Here is a 21,905-nt window from a genome sequence, read left to right as displayed (position 1 = left end):
TTGTAAGCTTAGGTTTTGCAATGATAAAGATGATTCATTGAGGATCACTTTGCCAGGTAATTTTACATGGCGATATTTAAAATGTTTTTTTAGGCTTTATTAAATTACATGTGCATTAAACACATATGTTACAGAGTGTAGATGAGCTCTGAATATTCTTCAGTGGGGCATACCTGTCGGTATTGAGATGGTAAACTCTGAGAAGATCTTTTCTTGCTACCAAGGACCAGTACCGCAGTGCCTGTATGTCTTACTGATGGGTGATGAACCACTTAGCCAGTCATTACCTGGGAAGGAACTGAAAAAACAGTCGGATGACTCAGAATCATTAAGTATAGTAATAAATAGTAGAAATGATTGTATGGATTATATGGTCATGGATTAAACAATACCTCTGTATTTTGTGTTTGCCTAATGAGCCTTAAAAATAAATATCTGGTGCTAATTTGAATTTCTGTGAAGCGAGCAGCCCTTCACATGGAAGAAGAGAAAAATCTTGCCTAATGTTACTTGAAAAACTGGCTAAGTATGCTTGCAAATGTGGTAGCTATGTGTGTATTTGTTCGCAAGTCAAATACTTCCAGCATGCATAATAGTTTCCTGTATTTGTACTTTAGATGGTGAGTGGTAATCAAATGGAATGTTCTAGCACATAGGCTAGTCAATAGTGTAATGCTTTTTTGTTTTGTTTTCCTCAAAGGCTTGGGAGAAACTGCTCTTTGGAGTTTGTTTTTTCCATGCTCTTGTTCAGGAGAGAAGAAAATTTGGGCCTCTTGGTTGGAATATACCTTATGGATTTAATGAATCAGACTTGCGGATTAGTATCAGACAGCTGCAGGTAACATCATCCACTGCTGACTTGAACTCTGATCTTACAAAGCATAGGAATGAGGCAACTGTCAAAAAGAAGCAATGCATTTAAATTACATCAAATGTTCATAGATTTTCATTACTTTGGTTCATCTACAAAAGCAAGAAGTGTCAATCATATAAATATTTTCAAAATTACAAATGCAATAAAATTAAACACTGTTCCTAAAGAGCTTTAGATGCGTACAGACATGAGGAGTATGATGAGTATGTGTGAGCGTAATAAGAGTTAAAATTGTCATATATAAGAATTCTCTGTACTTTTAAGTAACACCATGTCAGTCACGGTGGGGTTTGTGATTAGGAGGAGAAATTGTTTATTTTTACATATATGCTGTTAGTTAAACTGAGCCTCGGACTGTTCTCCTTCCCTAAAATGAAATGCTGAACACTGATTGACCTTGAGTCTTCTGCAGGCCTTGTGCAGAGAGTCAGGAGAGCTGAAACTCTGAATTAGAAAAGTTGAGTCTGGAGAGCTGGGAGAGTTGTCAGGAACTTAATGAACGAGATCAGAGGGTTCTGAAGATAGGAAGAAAAATTGTGTGAAATGCACATTTCTTAATGACACATAAGAATGTCCAGCTAGCAAATTTAGACTGGAAAAACTTACCACTTCTAAATAATTCAAGAATTACTTGGGTGACTCAGTAAGTTGGATATTCATAAAGACTTTTACTACTAATTCCTCTTTATTTTAAACAGTAATTTTACCAGAAGGATTTCAGAATCTGCATTTCCTACACTTCGGGAGAAAGCTCCGTAAGCTGCAGTTCAGCCCTTTAGTCTGTAGGTCACACTATTATTCTGCAGGCGTTTCAAGTCTCGAGAATTACTCATGTCTTCTGTTTCAGTTATTCATAAATGAATACAGCCACGTTCCTTTTGAAGCTGTATCCTACCTAACTGGTGAGTGCAACTATGGAGGTCGAGTGACAGACGACTGGGACAGGCGTTTACTGCTGACAATGCTGGATGACTTCTGTAATGCAGATATCATCGAAAATCCTCGTTACACTTTTTCTCCCAGTGGCAACTATTACGCTCCGCCAAAAGGCACATATGAGGACTACATTCAGTTTATTAAGGTAAAAAGTAGCAACAGGATTTCGAACTCTCCTAAGGTTGATGTGCTAAAAAGCAATCCTCAAAGGCTGTGTTGAAAAGGTTGCATTGCAGCACATTAAACAATGTGCTTGGCTTCTAGCCTAACATTCTTGTGTGATCTTTGCCATGATCTAGAATGCTTCTGAGAGGGGATCAGTAAGTAGACTGAAGGACATAGCATAGATCATTGAGAATTCCTTGGAAATGGCTTTCTGTAAGTGACGTGATGGCTCTGCAGATATCTACCGTTAAGGTCCTTATCCTCCTTCAGTTGAAGTCAGTGGTGGTTGTTCACTTGATTTCTTAAAGAAGACTTGCGTGCCATTTCTAGCACACTGCTCTATCTCATGCAGATGTTTATGGTTTTTTGTCTTAGGGTCTTCCCTTTACTCAGCAACCGGAGATATTTGGTTTGCATGAAAATGTGGATATTTCAAAAGATCTTCAGCAAACGAAGATCCTCTTTGAATCTCTGCTTTTAACACAAGGAGGAGGCACTCAAGGAACTTCTGGAGGTGGTGACAGCACTCTCTATGAAATTGCAGATGATATTCTCAGCAAGGTATTGTATTGTCCTAATGACTCCAATTTAACTTTGTACAAAGCAGAAATTCTTTAATTAGAATCTTCAGTGTCAAATTTATTTCATGTTGGAGGAAAAACCTCCTGGGAGGAATGTAGTATGATGTGAAAGTAACAAACAGGTGGGAGATAGGAGACAGGAGAGAGAAAACAGCAAACACAGCTTGGAAGAACAGGTGATCCACTCATGTGAACAAGTTTAAAATTAATAAAATTGAGACTTATTAATAACATTTCATGATTAGAAGAAATGCATCACTTAAAAAAACCATAATTTGTATTTGGATTGAATTACTAAATACTGTATTGCTAAGATACTCATCAGAAAGTTTAACGCTATCCATTAGGCTGCAATTTTCCACATCTGCATGTTTTTAATAATATATTAAATTCTTTCCAAAATTGTTCTCATTTACAGCTTCCAAATTATTTTGACATTGAAAGTTGCCTAAGTAAATATCCTGTGAGATATGAAGAAAGTATGAACACTGTGTTGGTGCAAGAAATGGAAAGATTTAACAAGTAAGTGTGTGACGTTTTATTAAATGTAACTGTAATAATTCCGTTTGCAGGAAAAGTTGTTATTTGTATATTATTCCTCCCCCTTTTTTTTTAACTTCACTTTCTCTTTCACCATCTTTATATATATTTTTTTGATATTTCTGGTCTGTAGGGTAGAGGGGCTTGAAGCTGTAGTACACGCGCAGTTATAGTCTATGAGAACTTCTCCTTGATTGTTGGAAATATTTCTGCTCATTTCTTCGTTGTCTCGGATGCTTCTGTTTTAAATGCTTCTTTTTTCCCCCCTTTTATTGATGTCTTTCTTCCTACACCTGATTTTCACAATTTTTCTGCTAGAATTACAAACTTACAGTCGCCTTTATTTTTCTCTTTGGGTCCCCAGTATCTCTTTTAACTTTGTTTCCTCTTTTTCTTCCTTATCTTTGCCTGCTCCTCCATTATTTCTTCCCTGGCTTTCTCTGTCCTTTTTTATTTGTCTCTTTGTATCTCCTAAACTTTTATTAATGTTCTCTGGCTTCCAGTCTCCAAGTTTTCCTTTGTTACCTACCCACTTCTTCATTTGTATCTAAACCTTTTCCTTTCATCTAGTATATGGTGTATACATTTGGAGTTCCAAATTTATCCTTTTACCAAACATTACAGACAATACCAAAGATAACAAAATAATTTATTAAACTGTTCTTAGTCTTAAATAAATGGGCACAAATGCACAAATCCATGACTTTACAGATGTGGCTGATCACACAGTTATATAGCAGCTATGCAAGTTCTATAGATGGTTCCATAATCTACTTTTTTATTTCCTGTGTGGAACGTGTGAAAATTTTGTATTTTTTTTTTAATTCTAGTTTAATCCGAAGGATTCGTATTACGCTTATTAACTTAAAGAAAGCCATTAAAGGACTGGTTGTTATGGATGCTGAACTGGAGGCTCTGTGTGGGAGTCTACTTATTGGAAAGGTTCCTGACAACTGGGCAAAGCGTTCATACCCAAGTCTGAAACCACTGGGGAGCTACATTCTAGATTTTCTGGAAAGGCTGAAATTTTTACAGGTAGTGTACAAGAGAAGGTACTACTAATTATTTAATCTACTTCTTCATATAGTTTGTCCCTTACGTTGAAAGATTTTATGAAAAAGGAGTGCTAGATTTTGCTTAGATTTTCTGAGTACAGTTATGTAGAAATGGTCAAACTAGATGGGATTTGTCTCTTTATGGCTACTGAATGTGTCATTTTCTTCTTTCCAGGATTGGTACGAATTAGGAAAGCCCACGGTTTTTTGGCTGTCAGGATTCTATTTTCCTCAAGCTTTTTTAACTGGAGCTATGCAAAACTATGCCAGGAAGCACAGGATCCCTATTGACCTTCTGGGATATGAATTTGAGGTAGAGATAAATAATAAATGCATATTTTATTAATTTGAGTCCTGGTTATGTCATGAGATAAAGTAAGTAAATCCTTACTGGAAGATTCATTTCGGAACTAACTTACTGCAATTTGAAGACATACATTTAATTCTTTGGCAGGGTAGACAGGTTAAATAGCAGCCGTTAAAGAGGTATGTTAAAAGTTGTTCTATCATTGGACCTGAACCTCCACTCAAAAAAACCCCAAACTATAGAGTAAATATTTGTCTGTGTGATTAAAGCCTTATTTTGTAACCAACAGTAAACGTAATCATGAAACTCACAGAAATCTGCTATCTTCATAGTTTTGTGTAAAAGTAGAAATAAAAGTATATTATTCCAATTTTTATTAATCTTCTGAAAATTGGTTATTGGCATAATGCTTCAAAAAGCAAACAGCTCTGAGGGTTTAATCACATGGAACATTTGCTTCTTGTAGGTTATTCCTCAGGATACTGCTGATACTGCACCAGAAGATGGCGTTTATATTCGTGGATTATTTTTAGATGGAGCTCGCTGGGACAGGACCAAGTCAGTAACTTAAGTGTTTTATTACAGTTCTGGAGAGCTTTCTTAGATGCTCAGGCAAGATTTGTTTAAATATTTTAAGGGATACTTTTCATATTATTGAAATAACACAACAAATAAAATGATCTTTCATGCATGGAAAATGGGGAGGGGAAAAAAAAAACCCAAAAGTTCAAGCAAGCAACTACCAGAAAACACTGACCAAACCCCTCTTTGGTTTGACAGCAAGCCACAAATAATTAGTTTGTTGCTTTCTCTCCCTAGGGGAATGTTGGCTGAGCAGTATCCCAAATTGCTCTTTGATACGATGCCAATCATTTGGATAAAACCAAGTGAGTATAATTTCTGTGAAGTGTGAGCTATTCAACAAGAAATTGCAACAGTGAATTCCTTTTTCACTGATGATCAATATTCACCAATGTACCTAGAAGCTCACAGAATTCATGTGCCTCTGGCCTCTGCCTTTTACACTAAAAATGCCCCGGTAGCGTGAGGCCGTCTCATCTCCCCTGAGCAGTAGCCCTGTCTCTCTTCCCGTGGATGTTTTAATAATGGATTAGACAAAAGGACGAGATAAATGTATTTTTTTATGGCTGTCTTTAGGTGCTGCCTAATCTATTTTTCAACCAAAAGTTAATTTGGGTAGGAAAGCATATAGTGCTTGAATTCCGGGCTCTGCTTAAATTGAGGAAAACTTTTCTTGCAATTGGTTTACGGAGGCTCAGTGTTTTACTTTACATGATTTGGCAAGGTCTGCTCGGGTTAATTTTAGCTGCTGTGCTAATTGTCTGTCACACTAGTAAGAATTTTCTTCATAGCTCGTTTTCTTTGATTGGTAGCAGTAAATCCCTGGTTTTATTTATTCACTTAAGCAGGACTTTCAAGTGCAACTGTTGCAACTCAGATGCCATTAGCCAACAGGCAGCCTCACAAAGCTTCCACTTTTTCTGCCTGTGCTTTCTCTTGTGATTGGATTAACCTGCTCAGACATATGTGATTTTAGACTCTGTGCAAGTTGTGTGTAAACAGTCTATGCATACAAAGAGTTCCTGCAGAGATGTGTCATCAGCTCCCGGGTGGTTTGAATTGCAGATAGATTCTGTGGCTGCTGGACCAGAATTCTTGTGCAGCTGTTACAAACTCATATATAAACTGTGCTTTAACTGTGTAACTATTCAGATTTTAGCGTGTCTTTGTATGATCACAAAGATGGTAGAATTGCAGAAAGACACCAGTTCCTGAAAACAATGCATAATTTAATTAGTTGGACTTAAAAACAAAACGAGCCACGCCAGAAACCACAAAAAAGTTGCAGTTAATTTTATTACGTTACTCACAAAATAACTTTGCATATTTATTTAGCCTTAAGGATGTTACTGTAAATGCTTATTATTTGTGTGTAGATTATGTTTCTATAGGTCTGCTGAATGTAATATATTCTTTTGGGGTTTATTTTAAAGCTGCAAAGTCGAACATAAAGAGATCTGATGCGTATGTTTGCCCACTCTACAAGACAAGCGAGCGTAAAGGAGTCTTATCTACTACTGGTCATTCTACTAACTTCGTCATTGCTTTGACACTTAACACGGATAAACCGGTTCAACACTGGATCAAGCGAGGTGTTGCGTTGCTCTGCCAGCTGGATGACTAACTTTGGGGAGTTCAGATATAGACTTCACAAGATCCCATTCTTTTTGTTGGCTTACAGAGGAAGTGGAATATGCTGTTAAAAAGAAACATCTGGGCTTTTTAATGTTAAAAAAGGGCACATTAATATTTTCCAGTCCTCAATGTTTTATCTTAAATAAGTATGTATTATTATTAACATCTTTACAATCTATGAAAGATGAACTACGATTTTATCCTTTGGTAATATTGCTAACATGTAAACATCAATTTTATGCGTTACTTGAATATCACCAAATACATCTTAGTGGAAACTGAAAATTGCCTGCATTTTCTGAGAGAAACATTACAGTTAATGAACTTGAAGTATTAAGAGTGCCAAATCGTTTGAGTGGAAAGCTAGTAGGTCATAAATTTCAGGATATCAATCTGGATTTATATATAGCCTATGTTCTGTCACAGCAACAGTGAAGACTGCAGTATGAGAAATCCCTTAACTATCTATAGGAGGTACTTAGGACACCTGCTTTCCTCAGCAAATTGATCCTTTCAGGATTGAATTGAGATATTCTGATTTTTGTAAGTTTTTTTGCAAGTAGTTACCCTGAAGAATAAATGATGAGATCTCCCTAATGACCACCTGTTATAACACTCTCTCTGCTTCCCTGTTGTTCCAGAGAGGCAGTCTAGCAAAGAACTGTTTCCACTTTGCATTCAGACACAACTATCACAATTTCTTTATAAGGATCCTTCCGTAAATGCTGTGGTTTAACTCGGCAGCAGCTGAAACAATCACACGGCCGTTCCCTGACTGCCACGAATGGGATCGGGGAGAGAATCAGAAAACGAAAAGGTAAAACTTGTGGGTTGAGATTAAAAAGACTTTCATAGGACAGAAAAGGAAGAAAACAATAGCAATAACAATAATAAGCAATAACAATAATAAGCAACACAAGTAATGCACAGCACAACTGCTCACCGCCAGCTGGCCGATGCCTGGCTAGTTTGTGAGCTGCGGTTCACCCAGCCAGCTTGGCCCAGTTTTATATGCTGAGCATGCTGTCATATGGCATGGAATGCCTCCTTGGCCGGGGGGCAGCTGTCCTGGCTCTGTCCCCTCCCAGCTTCTTGTGCACTCCCAGCCTTCTTGGTGGCAGGCCAATACGCAGCGCTGAGAAGTCCTTGACTGCATTGCAACGACTAAAACATCAAGGTATCATCAACGTTATTCTCATTCTAAATCCAAAGCACAACACTATACCACCTACTGGGAAGAAAATTAACTCCATCCCACTTGAAACCAGGACAGTAAAATACAGTAGGAGTAAATTAAGCGCAGGGAAGTCTCACTCCATCCTACTTTCACTATTATAACTGGGCAGCTATGTCCTTCATTTCCCTGCGAATTGTCTTCCACCAGTGTAAGTTCTCAGCATTGATCTGTCTTTCTGAAACTCTGCTTTTCCCTTTAAAAACTCTGTTTATATTTTGTTTGCATTTCTATTTATATTAATATGCAAACTGTGACTAAGCAGTTGGAAACACCGTTTTTTATTACAGTTCTTGTTTGGTTTATTGGCTTGTATATGTTTACTTTTATTTGGTTTCAGTTTTTCTTTTTACACTGTTTGGCTTTTTAAAATGAGCTCCTACCGATACCTTCAGTTTACTCTCTTAGGAAAGCATTGAAGAATTTTCTTTCCATAATGTAATAGTTACATTATAGTTATTTATAATTTATTTATAATGCTTCATTTCTCATTCCAAAAACTTTTAACGAGTATTTTTACAAACAAACTGGACTTTTATTTCCTTCTTTTGCTGACACCGTTTATCAGGTCAGATTATGAAACATAACTAACCTGTATGAAAGAAACGTGGAGAAAGTCCCAGACTATCTTATGATCGGGTATTTATAGTGAGCTATTAATGGACTTAGGCTCTGCTGAGATCATTTTCAATCCTGAAAATATCACTTTCAACTTAATAATCACTTCTTCAAAGTGTGAGGTCTTCCCTCTTTCAGAAGGTAAGGAAGACCAGTATATTTTCTCAATTCATAGGGAAATTAGTAGTCTTCTTATGAAAAAAAGAAATAGCCTAGCTTTAAAAAAAGTTTATATACCCATTGTACTATAGATACAATCAAATACTAACTTGTTTGTATGTTTTGTTAAGGTGTTTGTCTTTTTTTACTACGTCTGCTGTTACAGGCGAAATCCTTACAATCACACGTTGTGTGGATCGGGTAACAACAATACAGGTTTGCTATGAATTACTGCTGCTCAACTTTAAGCATTTCTAGAATTATTCCAGCCTTTGTAAGTAACACGTTGCCAACTTCCTTCATTTTGCTGCACTTATTTATTTTCCTTATTTATTCGTTTGCTTTCCGGTTTACTTAGTAATTTAATTTTACTTTGCTTTATTTTTTCGGTTGTTATTTTAGACCAGCTCTCTTGAAAGACAGCAGTGGAAGTTTTGATAAGGTAAAACAGTTGAGAGGTTTGAGCCTAACAACATCTGTGATTTTTATCTATAACAGTACGTAGCTGAATATACAAAAGAACAGCGACTGCTTATGCATGGAACTGTGCACGTGTACAAACGTTATACTTTTTATGATTTATTGGATTGTTAGACTTAACAAATAGAAACAATGGGATTTATTGCTAAGCTCCATTGCTTGTGTTACAACCTTAAAGAGTAAAGATATTTTAAGTGAATCCTTTCAATTAGGCAAACTTTTTTTTGAACTAATGCTATTCTTAGGCTTTTTATTAACAAAAAATAATCTTGATTATGGTTAGACCAGTGTTTTTTATTTCTGCCTGTATTTGGGTATGTATTGTTGCAGTATTTTACATATATATCCGCTACAAGTATTAGGAAAAAACAGGCATACATGGATGAAGAATGAAGCACTGTAAGTTTATCTGTTCTAAATGGCTGCGGATTACCTAAGGTGGCAAAGTTGGGCTTTTTTCAAGCGTGGAGCTTGGTTGATACACATAAGAGCACAAATCTGTAGTACTTTCATGACTACAAGATAAAGCCCTAGCGATATCTTTGTTCAAACAGCTTGAACATAAGCTGTTATTGAAAAAATTCATGATCTTTACTTGCCCTTCGCTTCCAGATCCACTGTGAACAAACTGAAAAAACATCCAAAGCTTTACTGCACGTCTGTTTTCCTACTAAGGAAAAATTGGAGCACAGTTGTGATCATATTGGAGTGTCTAAAAAGACCTAAGAGGGAATAAATATTTATCTGAAAACTAAATTTTACTTGTTTTTGTTGCTTTCTAATAAGTGACACCAAAACAAGTAGCTGTTCTGTGTGTTCAGTCTGTGGAACTGAGATAAAAGCTTGCACATGCTACTGGAATAGAAAAGGTTTGCTCTGTTCTAAATAGAACAACTCTTTGCAGCACAAGCTTAAATACCTGAGAGAAGGCTGGAGCTTGAAATGGAGAAGTTCAGATTCCTTTATGTTAAACTGTATTTAATTTCTCTTGATACCTAAGCAGTGATGGGTATTTCTATTACTCCAGATTTAACTTGAAGATTGAACATCTGCTTCCAGTTAAAAAGCGGTGTTTCCCTAAAAAAAGGGATTCAAGCTGTGCTGATTTACCATGTATAGTTCTATATATGTGTTTGATGATGATCCCGATGATGAAATCTCTACCCAACAAGCTATTCAGGAAAGCTTACAAGATAGGCACAAAATTGAAACACGTGGCAGCGCAGCAGAGGATGAAAGGTAATAAGTTGTTATTTCTATTTTGGGTGTTTTCTTGGCATTCTTATAAGCATGTAGTAACCTTGTTTTCCTTTGGCCTCTGTGTGTTATATTGCTCTGACCTTGCCTCATGGATACTGGAAATCACTGGTAGCTCACTTGTTCTGAGTTCTCCCTGGAAAAGTATACCCGTTTCCTCAAAAATATGGAATGTATGAAACTTTGAGGTGACGTTTCACACCAGTATCTAAATGAGTACAAGGCTTTATGAAGAAGACAAGCATGCGATGTAAAAATAGGTTTCTGTGGTGTCTTTTCCTCATTTTAGTATTTAATTGTTGGCCTTTGTGTGAAAAATCCAATGTGTATAGTGGCAGGGGAAGACCAACAAAAAAGCGTTTTAATGTGGTGAGCCCTGACAAAACCTTTGTAACTTACAGAAATCAAGCATGTAGTCTGGACTTGAATATTTAAATTTGGGTCTAATTGTATCCTGAACTTCACACTAATTTTTACGTCTCACTTTACGTTTGTTCTGTTTGTGCAGTTTCCAGGATTTTGCAAGTGAAGAACATGGGAAGATAATTGCAGCAATTCGGGCAGTTAAGTACAAATACTCTGCACTAAGTCTATACCCCTAGAAATCCCATGGGTATTGCATTGTTGAGCAATGCCTACGTTTATGGTGTTTGATCACCTGGTTTAAGGGCAGTTTTTCTTTTTATGGTCTTGGGAGGAGTAAGGCAACTAAAGACAGGACACCTGAAAGCTAACTTAGTAGATAGGAACATGATAATAAGGTGGATTCAGATCTCTCTCTTCTTGGATTCCAGTGCTTCATCTGCTGGAATTAGGGGACAATGCCAGGATGGCAAGGCCCCCAGTCAGTGAATGCTTCCTAAAAGCATTCCAGTTCGAGACGCCCATATTGAATTCCCTTCTCTACTTGAACAGCATTTCAGAATGGTTCCTTCTGTCAAAATTTAATGTATTCCTATATGAGATGCTCTTAGTCTGCTCTTCTGAAACTTCTATTTCTTGCGGTACAATCAATATACGGAGTCACAGAGATAAGTAATCGATGAGTAGAGTTGTTAGGACAGTTGTCTGGCAGTGGGAAACCTGCAGTCCAGTCTTTATACATGTAAGCAGTTACAGAGATATTTAGTGGCGTAAGAGTCGAGAAACCAAGACTTAAATGGAAAAGCAGGTGCTCCGAGTCAATATAAAACATTGATTGTTCCTTTCACATAAACCACCCTCTGAGGAAAAATTGCTTTGACAAAGCAAGTTGTTTATTCTAGAGAAACTGATGGGATAAATGGCACACAGTATATTAGTTGCTTGAATATTGTTTTATTATGAGTAATGGGATATGCATCTGTCTTAAAATATTGCAGGTCAAGAAGAGGCTTTGATGAAGCTGGTGAAGCACAGTTGTGCTTTTGAAGAAGCAGATCAGCAAGGCTGGCTTCCTGTGCATGAAGCTGCAGCACAGCTGAATAAGAACGTCCTTGAAATAACTTTGAAAGGTATAGAGTCCTTGTGGTTTTCCACCAAAATGCTTTACAAAGTCAGGTTTGATGAATGATCCAATTTCAAATGTGTTCTGCTTTTATATGTTTCAGCCTCCTGTGCCAGTACGTGGGAACAGTCCACTCTAAAAGGGGAAACACCACTCTTGGTGGCAGTAAGAAATTGCCGTATAGACAATGTCCGCTTTCTCCTGCTCAGTGGCTGCAATCCCAGTGCTAAGAATGAAGAGGGGGATTCTGCTTTAGTTATAGGTGAATACCGTGTTTAGGGGTGGTGAGGTGAGGGAGTGAGTCCAAGTTATAATGACATGTTTAAAGTTTGCACAGAGCTTTCCTGAGCATATTCCAATCACAGATGACCAATCTACACTAAAGCATTCTATTTGTGCTGTGCGGTTTGCCGTGAAAGCGCTACCAAAGAAGTGACTAACAAGCAGCAGCGTTCTAGTCAACGCCACCTGCTTAGAAAAGATGTAGAGAATTCCTAGATGCTTTCCAAGGTCGCTGCATTAAAGTGCGCCATCCCCAGGAAGGGGATGTACAGGGTTTATCTGAGGTGGTCAGGTAGGTTACAGACGAAGGGGCATCAGAGGTTATAGTGTGTGGCCAAGAGTACTGCAACCAGCTGCTACTGCTGGTAGAGTAGTAGCTGGTGGAGCTACTGCAACCACATGAGGCTGCTTTGCCTGATCTGTCTCCACCAAAGGCACTCACTGTCCTAACCTGGACAGCCTGGAAGATCAAAGACAGAAGGAGGGAAAAGTGTTGCCTGTTCATTTCATTCACTGGAGCCAAAGCAGATTATTTTTTTAAGATCCTTACTGACTTAACAGATCAGGCGTATTAAGCTAAGAAGGTGTTTGACAGTCATTTTAAACTGTTTTGTATTTTGGTAACTGCTTATGGAGATTAAATAAAGCATTTGAGCAGGGCAGGTCCTGACCCCCACCAGGTAGGTCCCTGTGCGTGATCTCCATCTGGTGGCAAGGAAAGTTGCATTCAGCTGCATTACCAAATGCAACAAAGGATTATGGAGATAAAAAGAGATTAACATAGAATTATTCATTTATATAACATATGATATTACAATAAATAAAAGTATAATATATAACATTATAGAAATACATATATAATACAATGGAATATATATTTATATAATATATAATTTATAATTAAATTATAATATGTATAGAATTATCCTGAAAACATATAACAGACTTGTTGATAAGTTAAACCTTTCAGTGTGGTGTGACATTTCCCAGTATATAAATAGCTCAAGCTTTCCTGGGCTGCCACGTAACAGGAAGCCACAGTGCCTAGAATAGTGTTGAATAACATTCCAGCTGATACTTCACTTACTGTCTTACAGCAATTAAACAAGATTCGTATGAGATTGCCTCCTTGTTGATAAGTTCTGGTGCAAAAGTGAATTTGCAGTGTGTCCACAAGAGGACTGCTTTACATGAGGCAGCCAGACTAGGCAGAAAAGATATGGTGAAGCTTCTCCTTCGTTCTGGAGCAGATCCTGACCCTCGCAGTGGATATGGGCTCACACCTCTAGCGCTGGCTGCGCAGGGTGGACATACCGAAATTATGGAGCTCTTGTTGCAAAAAGGTGAGACTTTATTATATAGGATGTTATAGGAAGAGAAGGCTGGGGTGGGGGTCTGGTTTGCCAATGTTATAAATATATGATGGGATGGTGTAGAGCCGACTTCTTCTCAGTAGTGCCCAGTAACAGGGTAGGAGGCAATGAGCAGCAACCGAAACCCAGCAAACCCTAACTGTGAGAGTGGTTGAACATTGGACGAGGTCATGCAGAGAAGTCGTGCAGTCCTGATCTTCCCCAACCTTCCCATTCCTTGGCCTTCGCAGACCTTCCTTCCCTCTGATCTTCCTTCCCCGACCCTGTAATGACAAAATGCTCACATGCAATAATATTTGCACTGCAGACATAACATAATTACCTTCTGGTCACAACATGTCTTGATGCTTCTTTCCAGGTGCAGATGTTCTTTCACAGGCAATGGACTGTGCTTCTGTATTATTTGAAGCAGCAGGAGGAGGAAATCCAGATTCTCTGAGTCTTTTACTAGAATATGGGGCTGATGCTAATGTACCAAAGCACTCGGGTCATTTGCCAATCCACAGAGCTGCATATAGAGGACACTTTCTGTGAGTTAATGTACTTGGAAATCAAGTAATGGTGGCACCAGGAATATCGATTTTACTAATTCTACCTTATTCAAAGCAGACAGAACATCTGTAGCTTTGTAGGAGGAATTCTTTTTCAACATGTAAATATGAGTGTTCTGTATCTGAGTTTAAGAGACCAGTCAGGACAAAATCTTCATCATTTTAGCATGAACCCACTAATTCCTGCAGTATTTCCCCACTTGTCGCAAATAGTCAGACAGTCCAGGTTCATGCTGAGGTTCTTGGACATCCTTACTCTCTTTGGGCATGGCTTATCTCCAGCCCAGCACAGGAAGATAAACGTATGAAATGAAGAGACTGAGGGGATAAGGTTTTTCCCTATTTTAAAGGCAAGAAGATTAATTGGAGCCATTTAGGGTACAATCACAACCAATAAGTGTGGATATTTCATCATAATTAAAAATCTGAGGGTTCTTAATTCGTTGATATTGTTAAATTATTCTCAAACTTAAATGTATTGTAAATATTAAATTATATATCATATGCATTCGCATGATCTATTAATTCCTTAGTTTCTATAGGTTAAGTAATAACACTGCACTTGACATTCAGGAAAAATTTCTGCTGAGGAGTGATTATTCCTCGAGCAAGGAATTGGGTTGTTGATGAATGATTGTATGTTGGAATAACAGGTGTAAAGTCAGTATCCGTTGCTGGCTAACAAATTGGCTAAGTTGATTGCAGAGGTGCAGCACACTGTGGTACTGATTTGGTAGATTAAGACAGTTATATACAGTCATGATGAATTCTGAAGCCCAGCAATGTAGAGAAATTCCAAGACTGAACTGGACGATCCAGTAGATTTAAGTTTCAGAGATTTTTTTTTCTTTTTTAATTCTTCAGAGCCTTAAAAAGTTTAGTTCCAGTTACTGATTTTGATGCCATTAAGGAAAGCGGGATAAGTCCAGTTCACTCAGCAGCAGCAGGAGCACATCCTCAGTGCCTTGAATTTCTCCTCAAATCTGGGTTCGATGCCAATTTCATGCTGGATCAAAGAGTTCGCAAAGGCTACGATGACCACCGGAAATCAGCACTGTACTTTGCCGTTTCCAACGGGGATATCTGTTCGGTACAGTTGCTGTTGAATGCTGGAGCCCTGCCAAACCAAGACCCCATCAACTGCCTCCAAATAGCTTTGAGAATGGGCAACTATGAGTTAATGAATCTACTGCTCCGACACGGGGCTAACGTCAACTACTTCTGCCGAGTGAATACGACGCATTTTCCGTCAGCTCTACAATATGCTCTGAAAGATGAAGTCATGTTAAGAATGCTGATGAACTATGGGTATGATGTGCACCGCTGCTTCGATTGCTCTCGGGGAAAGAGTGCGCATTCCCAGTATGTGACTGACGGATGGACCTCTACTGTTATCAAAGATACAATGGTAAGTGTATCAGCTGTTTTACCATTTCCTGAAACGAACTGAAAATTTGCTTAACGCAGTGTCAGAAAAGGAAGTTCTGAAACTCTGAGACAGTTACACAGAAGGGTAGGAATAGGGAAGGCTGTAAAAAGTAATAGATGTTGCCGTGAGGCCTGGTTCATGACGGCAGGTGATCACAAACAGTGGTTTTGAATTGTGAGAATATTGCTAAAGATATTTTTTATAGATATATAAAAAATTATGCAATATCCATATAAATACCTACATAAGATCAGCACAGAATTGTCACTCCAGGGCAGTCTTGCCCGTGCTGTGAAAGCAGAGCCCTGCAGGTTGGCTTACTGGGTTGTGTCATATCAGAACACTGACACTAGAAGCTGCTGTAAGGACCCCGTGGAGCTGCCGTGATGGACACAGCAGAATTAACAAACCTGGACCACCCTGAAAAGAGGTTCTGAGAGACTCCTGTCAGTGTCATTGTTCAGCAGTTTGTAAAGTTCACTTCAACCTAATAAATGCTTCTTTCACCTGAAATGGGGTGCGGTGAGCACTGGGCTGGTGGGTCTCCTGGTTCAGCACACTGGGACACAAGTCTAAATTCTATTTAGGGAGCGATAGCACTTCTTTTTAAGCACTTAGTTACCAAATATAGAGCTGCTTAAGTACATTTTTGGATCTAGTACAGAACAACCATCTCTCAGATTTTGAGCTTCTACTCATGAGGCTCCGGACAAGCTGCAACGTCCTCTAAAGCCCCCCTGACTGACAGAACACTCATCCTTTCTGGCGTTCTGCTCAGGTTATTGAATTGCTCTTGTCCTGCAGAGGCAGAAGTAATTAACAGCAATCATGAATAATATGCTCTTAAACATTCTGTTTCTGTCAGTTCTGTGAAGTGATAACCTTGTCGTGGTTGAAGCATCTGTCTGGAAAGGTAGTGCGAGTGATGTTAGATTACGTCGATCACGTTAGTATCTGCTGGAAGCTCGAAGCAGTTCTCAAAGAACAGGAACTGTGGCCGGACATCAATTTGATTTTAAGTAAGTACCTGATGTTTACATTTGAAATGACAAATAAGCTGGTTTGGGATTGGGGCCTTTTTTTGTTTGTAGTGAGTTAGCTTTCATTTTCTTTCCCTCAGACTGGTGCTTTTCTTGACCCTTATTGGGCAAAATTTATGTTTCGACAGTCAGAGATGTCTTAAAAGATCAGTCTGTGTAGGATTTACACTAAGTTTCTCTCAGAAGTCTGATAGATAGTAACTGCACAACTTATCTAGAGTACTTGGAAACCTTAATTACAATGCAGACAACACGAGGCTCTTCAAAGGGAGAAAAGCTTTCCTTCCAGCCTTATGTTTAATAAGTTACTATTTTTAATTGAGTGGTTTAATTCCACTCTGTATTAACTCTATGTCCACTTGGCCTGTATGAAGATTAAGCAGCAGTTACTCAAAGTGTTACTTTTAGTAGCTTCCTTCAGGTTGAGTGAAAACTGGCACCAGTTATTTGGGGTTTAAGTACATTCCCAAACTGTACTACTTAAACTTGCGTTGACCTAAACGAAAAGAAATCTTTTGGTTTAGCTGCCAATGATTGCAATTATAACTGGGAATTGTATGGTTTGAGGTAAAAAGGCTGGATCCTGACAGGTCCTGTTGTCAGGGACAGCCACTTTTATTTTATCTGTCTATTCACAGAATGAATATGCAGCAAAATGGAGAGCAAAGCTTTTGAAAGGCAGCAGAGGGTCAAATAAATAAATTGAACAAAATTTAATGAGTTATTAATATCAGCCTCGCCATCTCCTTTCCAGCAAACCCTCGCTCTCTGAAGCATCTTTGTCGTCTGAAGATACGGGAATGCATGGGCCGGTTGCGTCTCCGTTGTCCTGTCTTCATGACCTTCCTTCCACTGCCAAACTGTTTGAAAGACTACATTCTATACAAGGAATATGATCTTTATGGACAGAAAGATTTCATAGGAACGTATGGCCTCCACTGAATGTAATTATTTCTATATTTTGAAGGGAATGTCAACATGGATAAGACTGTCTTGTGCAGCTGCTTTTTTCTTTTGGGATTTTAATCTCCGATGTATATTAAGAAATACCAGCATTTCCCCCTCACCCTCTGAAGGAAATGGGGAGAACCCCAAAATGTAAGTATTGGTGATCTCATTCTACCTATCTACTGGAATGTAAACTATCTGAAAGTTACTGCAATGGTGTTTTAAATGCTTAGTGTGAAAAGTTCGGGAACTGTAAAATACAGGGCTGCAAACGTTGTGCTATTGCCAAGTTAAAGCCTGTCCTAACAGATAGCATTACCCCCACTGCAGGGCTTAGTCGAAGGTCAGGGATTTAACTGCAACCATGAGAGGACAGGGTTCTTTTTTCCTCTTTACTTCCCTTTCTCTTGCCAAGTAGTTTCTATTTGTCAAGTCCTACAGTGAAGTTCTGAAGAGCAGCCCGAGTAGATTTATTTTCTTGCACTCAATCAATCCCCGCTCTAAGCAGTGAAATGGGATTAATGCTTCTAGAAACCTGCTTATCACAGCAGCTAGTGTGAAATACCAGCAGTTCAGCAAGAGAGCACGATGGGTTAGTTCCGAATGTCTTTCTCAGGTATTGGTATTTCTTCCACCACGTATTTTCATTACTCTCTAGAACTGGGGTTTCCTTTTACAGTACTGTCCAGAGACACACTCGCAGTTTCTGGAGTTCCCCTTCAAACAGTTGGAGCTTAAGCTTTTGGAGCACCCTCTGTCAGCAGGCACAGCTGCCTGGGGAAGCCTTGCCCCGCACACGCGGACCCAGTGCATGCCTGCTCCTTTTTATAAGTGCTGCAAATGTCAGACCATATTTTCGGGAAAAAAATCTTCATCAACACGCTTGGCGTTAGTAGTTATTTATTCCTTCATTATCAAGTAAGCATAGATTTTTTTCTAGTTATACATGCATCTTTATCACAGAAGTTACATAATTCAAAAGTCCGCTTTTCCCCAGAAAAATCTACAAACCTTATAAAATACAAATTTAACCGTAATGCAGTTATGACCCAGTGCTTTTTACATGGTGTTCATCGTATCATACACGAACGGAGCCGGCGAAGATCTGCATGGGTACCCACGTTAATGGTTGTGCTGGTGTAGCCTCTGTACACGTGACTTCTGATCGTTACCATAACCATGACTGTGCCCGGCTGCACCTTGTCATGTGCCTACAACAACGCACGCTCAACAGCCAGCCGTGATGGTAACAGTTTTCTTCTAATGTTCAGTCTTCGAATATTTTGACACCAAGCTATCTGCATTCCCAAGTACAGTAACATCCTTTGAGGTTACCTGGGCAATAGGATTCCCATTAAAAAAACTGAGATACACTTTGCAACAGAGAGATAAGACTGCATGTCAAAATTTAATGGAAGGGAACGCGTCCTGTCACCATTAATGGTACTTCTGGAAGTCAGTGTTATGAAAAATGCAGGAGGTTTTTGCATCGGTACAAATCCCACCCAGAAAGTTACTATAGTTAAGCTTTTATTTAATCTACAAAATGCTGACTGAAGCCCTGGTATAATATGTTTACTATCCATGTTTCCAAGACCAAGACACAACAGAGTTGACATAGGTTTGCCATTGGAGGGTTTTAACACAGCTATCAAGGGAAAATGTGCAAGTCAGTCCCAAACATCGCAAAGATCACTTACACTGCACTAGAACAGGACCAACCCAGAACATCATCGTAAGAATTTGACCACTCCACTCTATTATAAAAATGATCTGAAAGATTGTACAAAATCCTTGGCTTGCAATATAAACTTCATTAGGAATACAAGTGCATTCACAATAACACACTGACTTATTCTTGTCAGAACACATTAGATACCACTGTGGCAGGAAAAAAATAATCAGTTTACTGCTTGGTTAAACAGAAAAGCTGTGGTGACTGACTGACTTGCAAGAAATTCTGTGAATAGTGCAAGACAAAGAATATAAAATATCAGCTTGTGCTGTTAGACTAGACAATCTCTTTACTAAACTCACTAAGCAGAGCAGGTGTTCTTTATGTGAATTATTTCTGAAATAACAAGAGACTATTGCAACATAAGTTTTCTCCACTGGATTCTCCTGAATTCTGTGCAACTAATTAATCAGAATTTACCTTAAACATAAGCACAGTCAACTTAGCTTCTTCATGTCCATGTACATAAATGATATCTTCATCACTAGCTTCAGCTGTTTCAGGATTTTCAGCTCTGGGTTTACATCCACATAAAGATGAAATCTGACAGCATACTGGAGAGGGAATGTTCTTTAACTCTTAAATATTGCCTTACTGTTAATAGTAAATTGTCTTGATTCAATTTCAAACCTAAACAGATTCAGGAAGTACTAGATTGTCAAATTCAGATTAGTTTACGCTCGTAACCAGTTATATACAGCTTAGTTGTAGGTGACTCCTAAATTGTCCTCTGGTTTAAACTTCAAGAAATCTATTAGTGGCCACAGAGGAGTGCTAGGTATTATCGATAATGCAATAAAGTACATACCGATAAGCACACTTTATGTGTTTCGACACTTATGCCATTATATATATGATGAACGTGTGTAGCTTGGAACAATGACAGCAAGACTCACTTGGTCTGCCGGGGGTAAATTTACATGGTGGAACAAACTTAATATCCCCTTATCTAAGGGAAAACATCTGGCAGGAACCATGAGGCTGCAACCAGCACCATAAAAAAGTTAGTCCTAAAGTACACTGCTGATTTAATACCTATGCAAAAATCACTCTAAAATCATGCACTGGGAAAAATATTTTCAGGAGTGTCTGAAATAATAGCAGATGCACATGAAGCAAACTACAGCTTCAGCTGGAAGGGCTTGGAAGATCATTCTGTAAGTAAAAGGCAACAGGAAGTACTAAATAGGAGAAATAAATTACAGGACAGGAAACCAACCACTAACTTCTTTACAATAACAAAATGCTCAGGCAGTGAAACCCAACCACAGTTGTTCCCACGAGAATGTAAGGTATTTGCATTAAAAGTCACACTCTCAAGGAAAATACTAAGGACTCTATTTCTTTTAATTGACAAAAATGTTTTCCGACGAAGTGGTTCTAAATCTCATAGTACATTTTTTCTTATGTGGTTTTTATTGGGGGGGAGGTATGGATAAAACCTCAGCAGCTGTTCTTTGCCTTGACATAGTTCTAATGACAGAGCCTTATGCTCCTCCCCTTAAGCAAACTACAGTGATTCTCACCCCACTGCTAACTCACTGCACCATTCCCTTTCCTCTTCCTTATCTCTTCTGACCTGTCCTTTGTTCTCGCAGCTTCTGATACTCTCCTGCATGCTTTTATATTTTTTTTGCTGAGTTTACACCAGTAAAATTCTCCCAAATAAGTTCCCCCCCCCTTTCATTTATGCATATCAATTTTAACTGTCTTTAATTCAATTTCCCCTGGTTTTAGTGGTTATGGTGAATGCACTTCCCTCCTATGCTGTCTGTTGTAAGAAACTACATTTAATGGCATAGGTGGGAAGCCTGGAAAGCAAATGGAACAATTCCAGTCAGGTAATGCTAAATCTGAAAAACCAGTAATGGTAGGGTGTGAGAAAAGAAATAGTGATTTAATGTTCTGCCTTTCCTTCAATAAGACTAAAGCAGCACACGCTACGCATCAGAACTACTTTGCGATAAGATTGTTCATCTGTTACTAGTCTTCATATACAGCAAGGGCTATTGCAGCTGAACTGGTTAATGCATTAACCAGTCCTACTCTGACAAGCTGGGGAACTGGATTCTAGAAACTGGAGACCACTGATTTCACATTCTTCCTGTAATGTTTCAAAATTACTTAATCTTTAGCATAGACTTGAGGAAGATTGAGACAGTAACCTTGAAGTATGCTGTCATGTTATTTGATAGGAAACAGAAATATCAGTAAGCAAAACCAAAAAACAAGAGAAAGAAGCATGAACTGCAAGGATTTGCAGAGACAAACTGGCTGCTGTGCAACCACCTGTACGCCTAACTTAGGCACCAAAGGACAAAAAGCTGGATTTGCTGCCTGTCGGTACTTTTGTTGGCACAAATAAACACAGCCTCTTAAGGCTGAGAGCTAAGAATAGAGGATGACAAAATAAAAATGTCACTCTCTTTTAGAATAAAGCCTTGGATTGGTATGGTCCGTGTGACAGTGTGCTAGCCAGATGTGGCCAAGGGGCAACACCATTCAGCCTGACGGAGGAACAGCAAAAGCAGGTATTTCTGCAAGTGACTGGCTACTCTGGGGGTGGATAACTTCAGAAGAGAACCTGGGGACTCCCTACTGCTCAGCCTCCCCCTCCTCGTTTAAGGCAGGAGTACCG

General features: G+C 38.7%; 2 protein-coding genes across 3 annotated transcripts in view; both read left to right on the top strand.

The window, feature by feature from the left end:
* DNAH12 (dynein axonemal heavy chain 12) overlaps window positions 1-8,286 on the top strand; it is a 62,862-nt gene extending 54,576 nt beyond the window's left edge. Inside the window, exons 66-74 of the mRNA XM_009571506.2 lie at window positions 701-838; window positions 1,722-1,955; window positions 2,351-2,536; window positions 2,975-3,078; window positions 3,927-4,131; window positions 4,327-4,464; window positions 4,925-5,016; window positions 5,278-5,345; window positions 6,474-8,286. Coding sequence (XP_009569801.2) covers window positions 701-838; window positions 1,722-1,955; window positions 2,351-2,536; window positions 2,975-3,078; window positions 3,927-4,131; window positions 4,327-4,464; window positions 4,925-5,016; window positions 5,278-5,345; window positions 6,474-6,664 — 1,356 coding nt within the window. The 3' untranslated portion in view covers window positions 6,665-8,286. The remainder of the gene's footprint in view (window positions 1-700; window positions 839-1,721; window positions 1,956-2,350; window positions 2,537-2,974; window positions 3,079-3,926; window positions 4,132-4,326; window positions 4,465-4,924; window positions 5,017-5,277; window positions 5,346-6,473) is intronic.
* Window positions 8,287-8,600: 314 nt separating this feature from the next.
* On the top strand, window positions 8,601-21,797 carry ASB14 (ankyrin repeat and SOCS box containing 14). 2 transcript variants are annotated; one of them, XM_009571518.2, is made up of 13 exons: window positions 8,601-8,668; window positions 8,853-8,960; window positions 9,089-9,128; window positions 10,194-10,405; window positions 10,932-10,982; window positions 11,780-11,916; window positions 12,013-12,171; window positions 13,289-13,534; window positions 13,923-14,094; window positions 14,980-15,523; window positions 16,410-16,563; window positions 17,339-17,682; window positions 21,700-21,797. In XM_009571518.2, exons 4-12 carry the CDS (start codon window positions 10,278-10,280, stop codon window positions 17,524-17,526), a joined length of 1,779 nt encoding a protein of 592 aa, XP_009569813.2. In that variant the 5' UTR covers window positions 8,601-8,668; window positions 8,853-8,960; window positions 9,089-9,128; window positions 10,194-10,277; the 3' UTR covers window positions 17,527-17,682; window positions 21,700-21,797. The 2 variants fall into 2 exon arrangements, with proteins under 2 accessions (XP_009569813.2, XP_053932578.1); XM_054076603.1 differs by lacking the exons at window positions 8,601-8,668; window positions 8,853-8,960; window positions 9,089-9,128; window positions 10,194-10,405 and having other exon boundaries at window positions 10,930-10,986; window positions 11,785-11,916.
* Window positions 21,798-21,905: the final 108 nt, after the last annotated feature.

This window comes from Cuculus canorus, chromosome 11 (genome assembly GCF_017976375.1).
Source record: "Cuculus canorus isolate bCucCan1 chromosome 11, bCucCan1.pri, whole genome shotgun sequence".
Classification (NCBI taxonomy): Eukaryota; Metazoa; Chordata; class Aves; order Cuculiformes; family Cuculidae; genus Cuculus; species Cuculus canorus.
The sequence above is the reverse complement of the archived record's forward strand: the minus strand, read 5'-3'. Positions and strand labels throughout refer to the sequence as shown.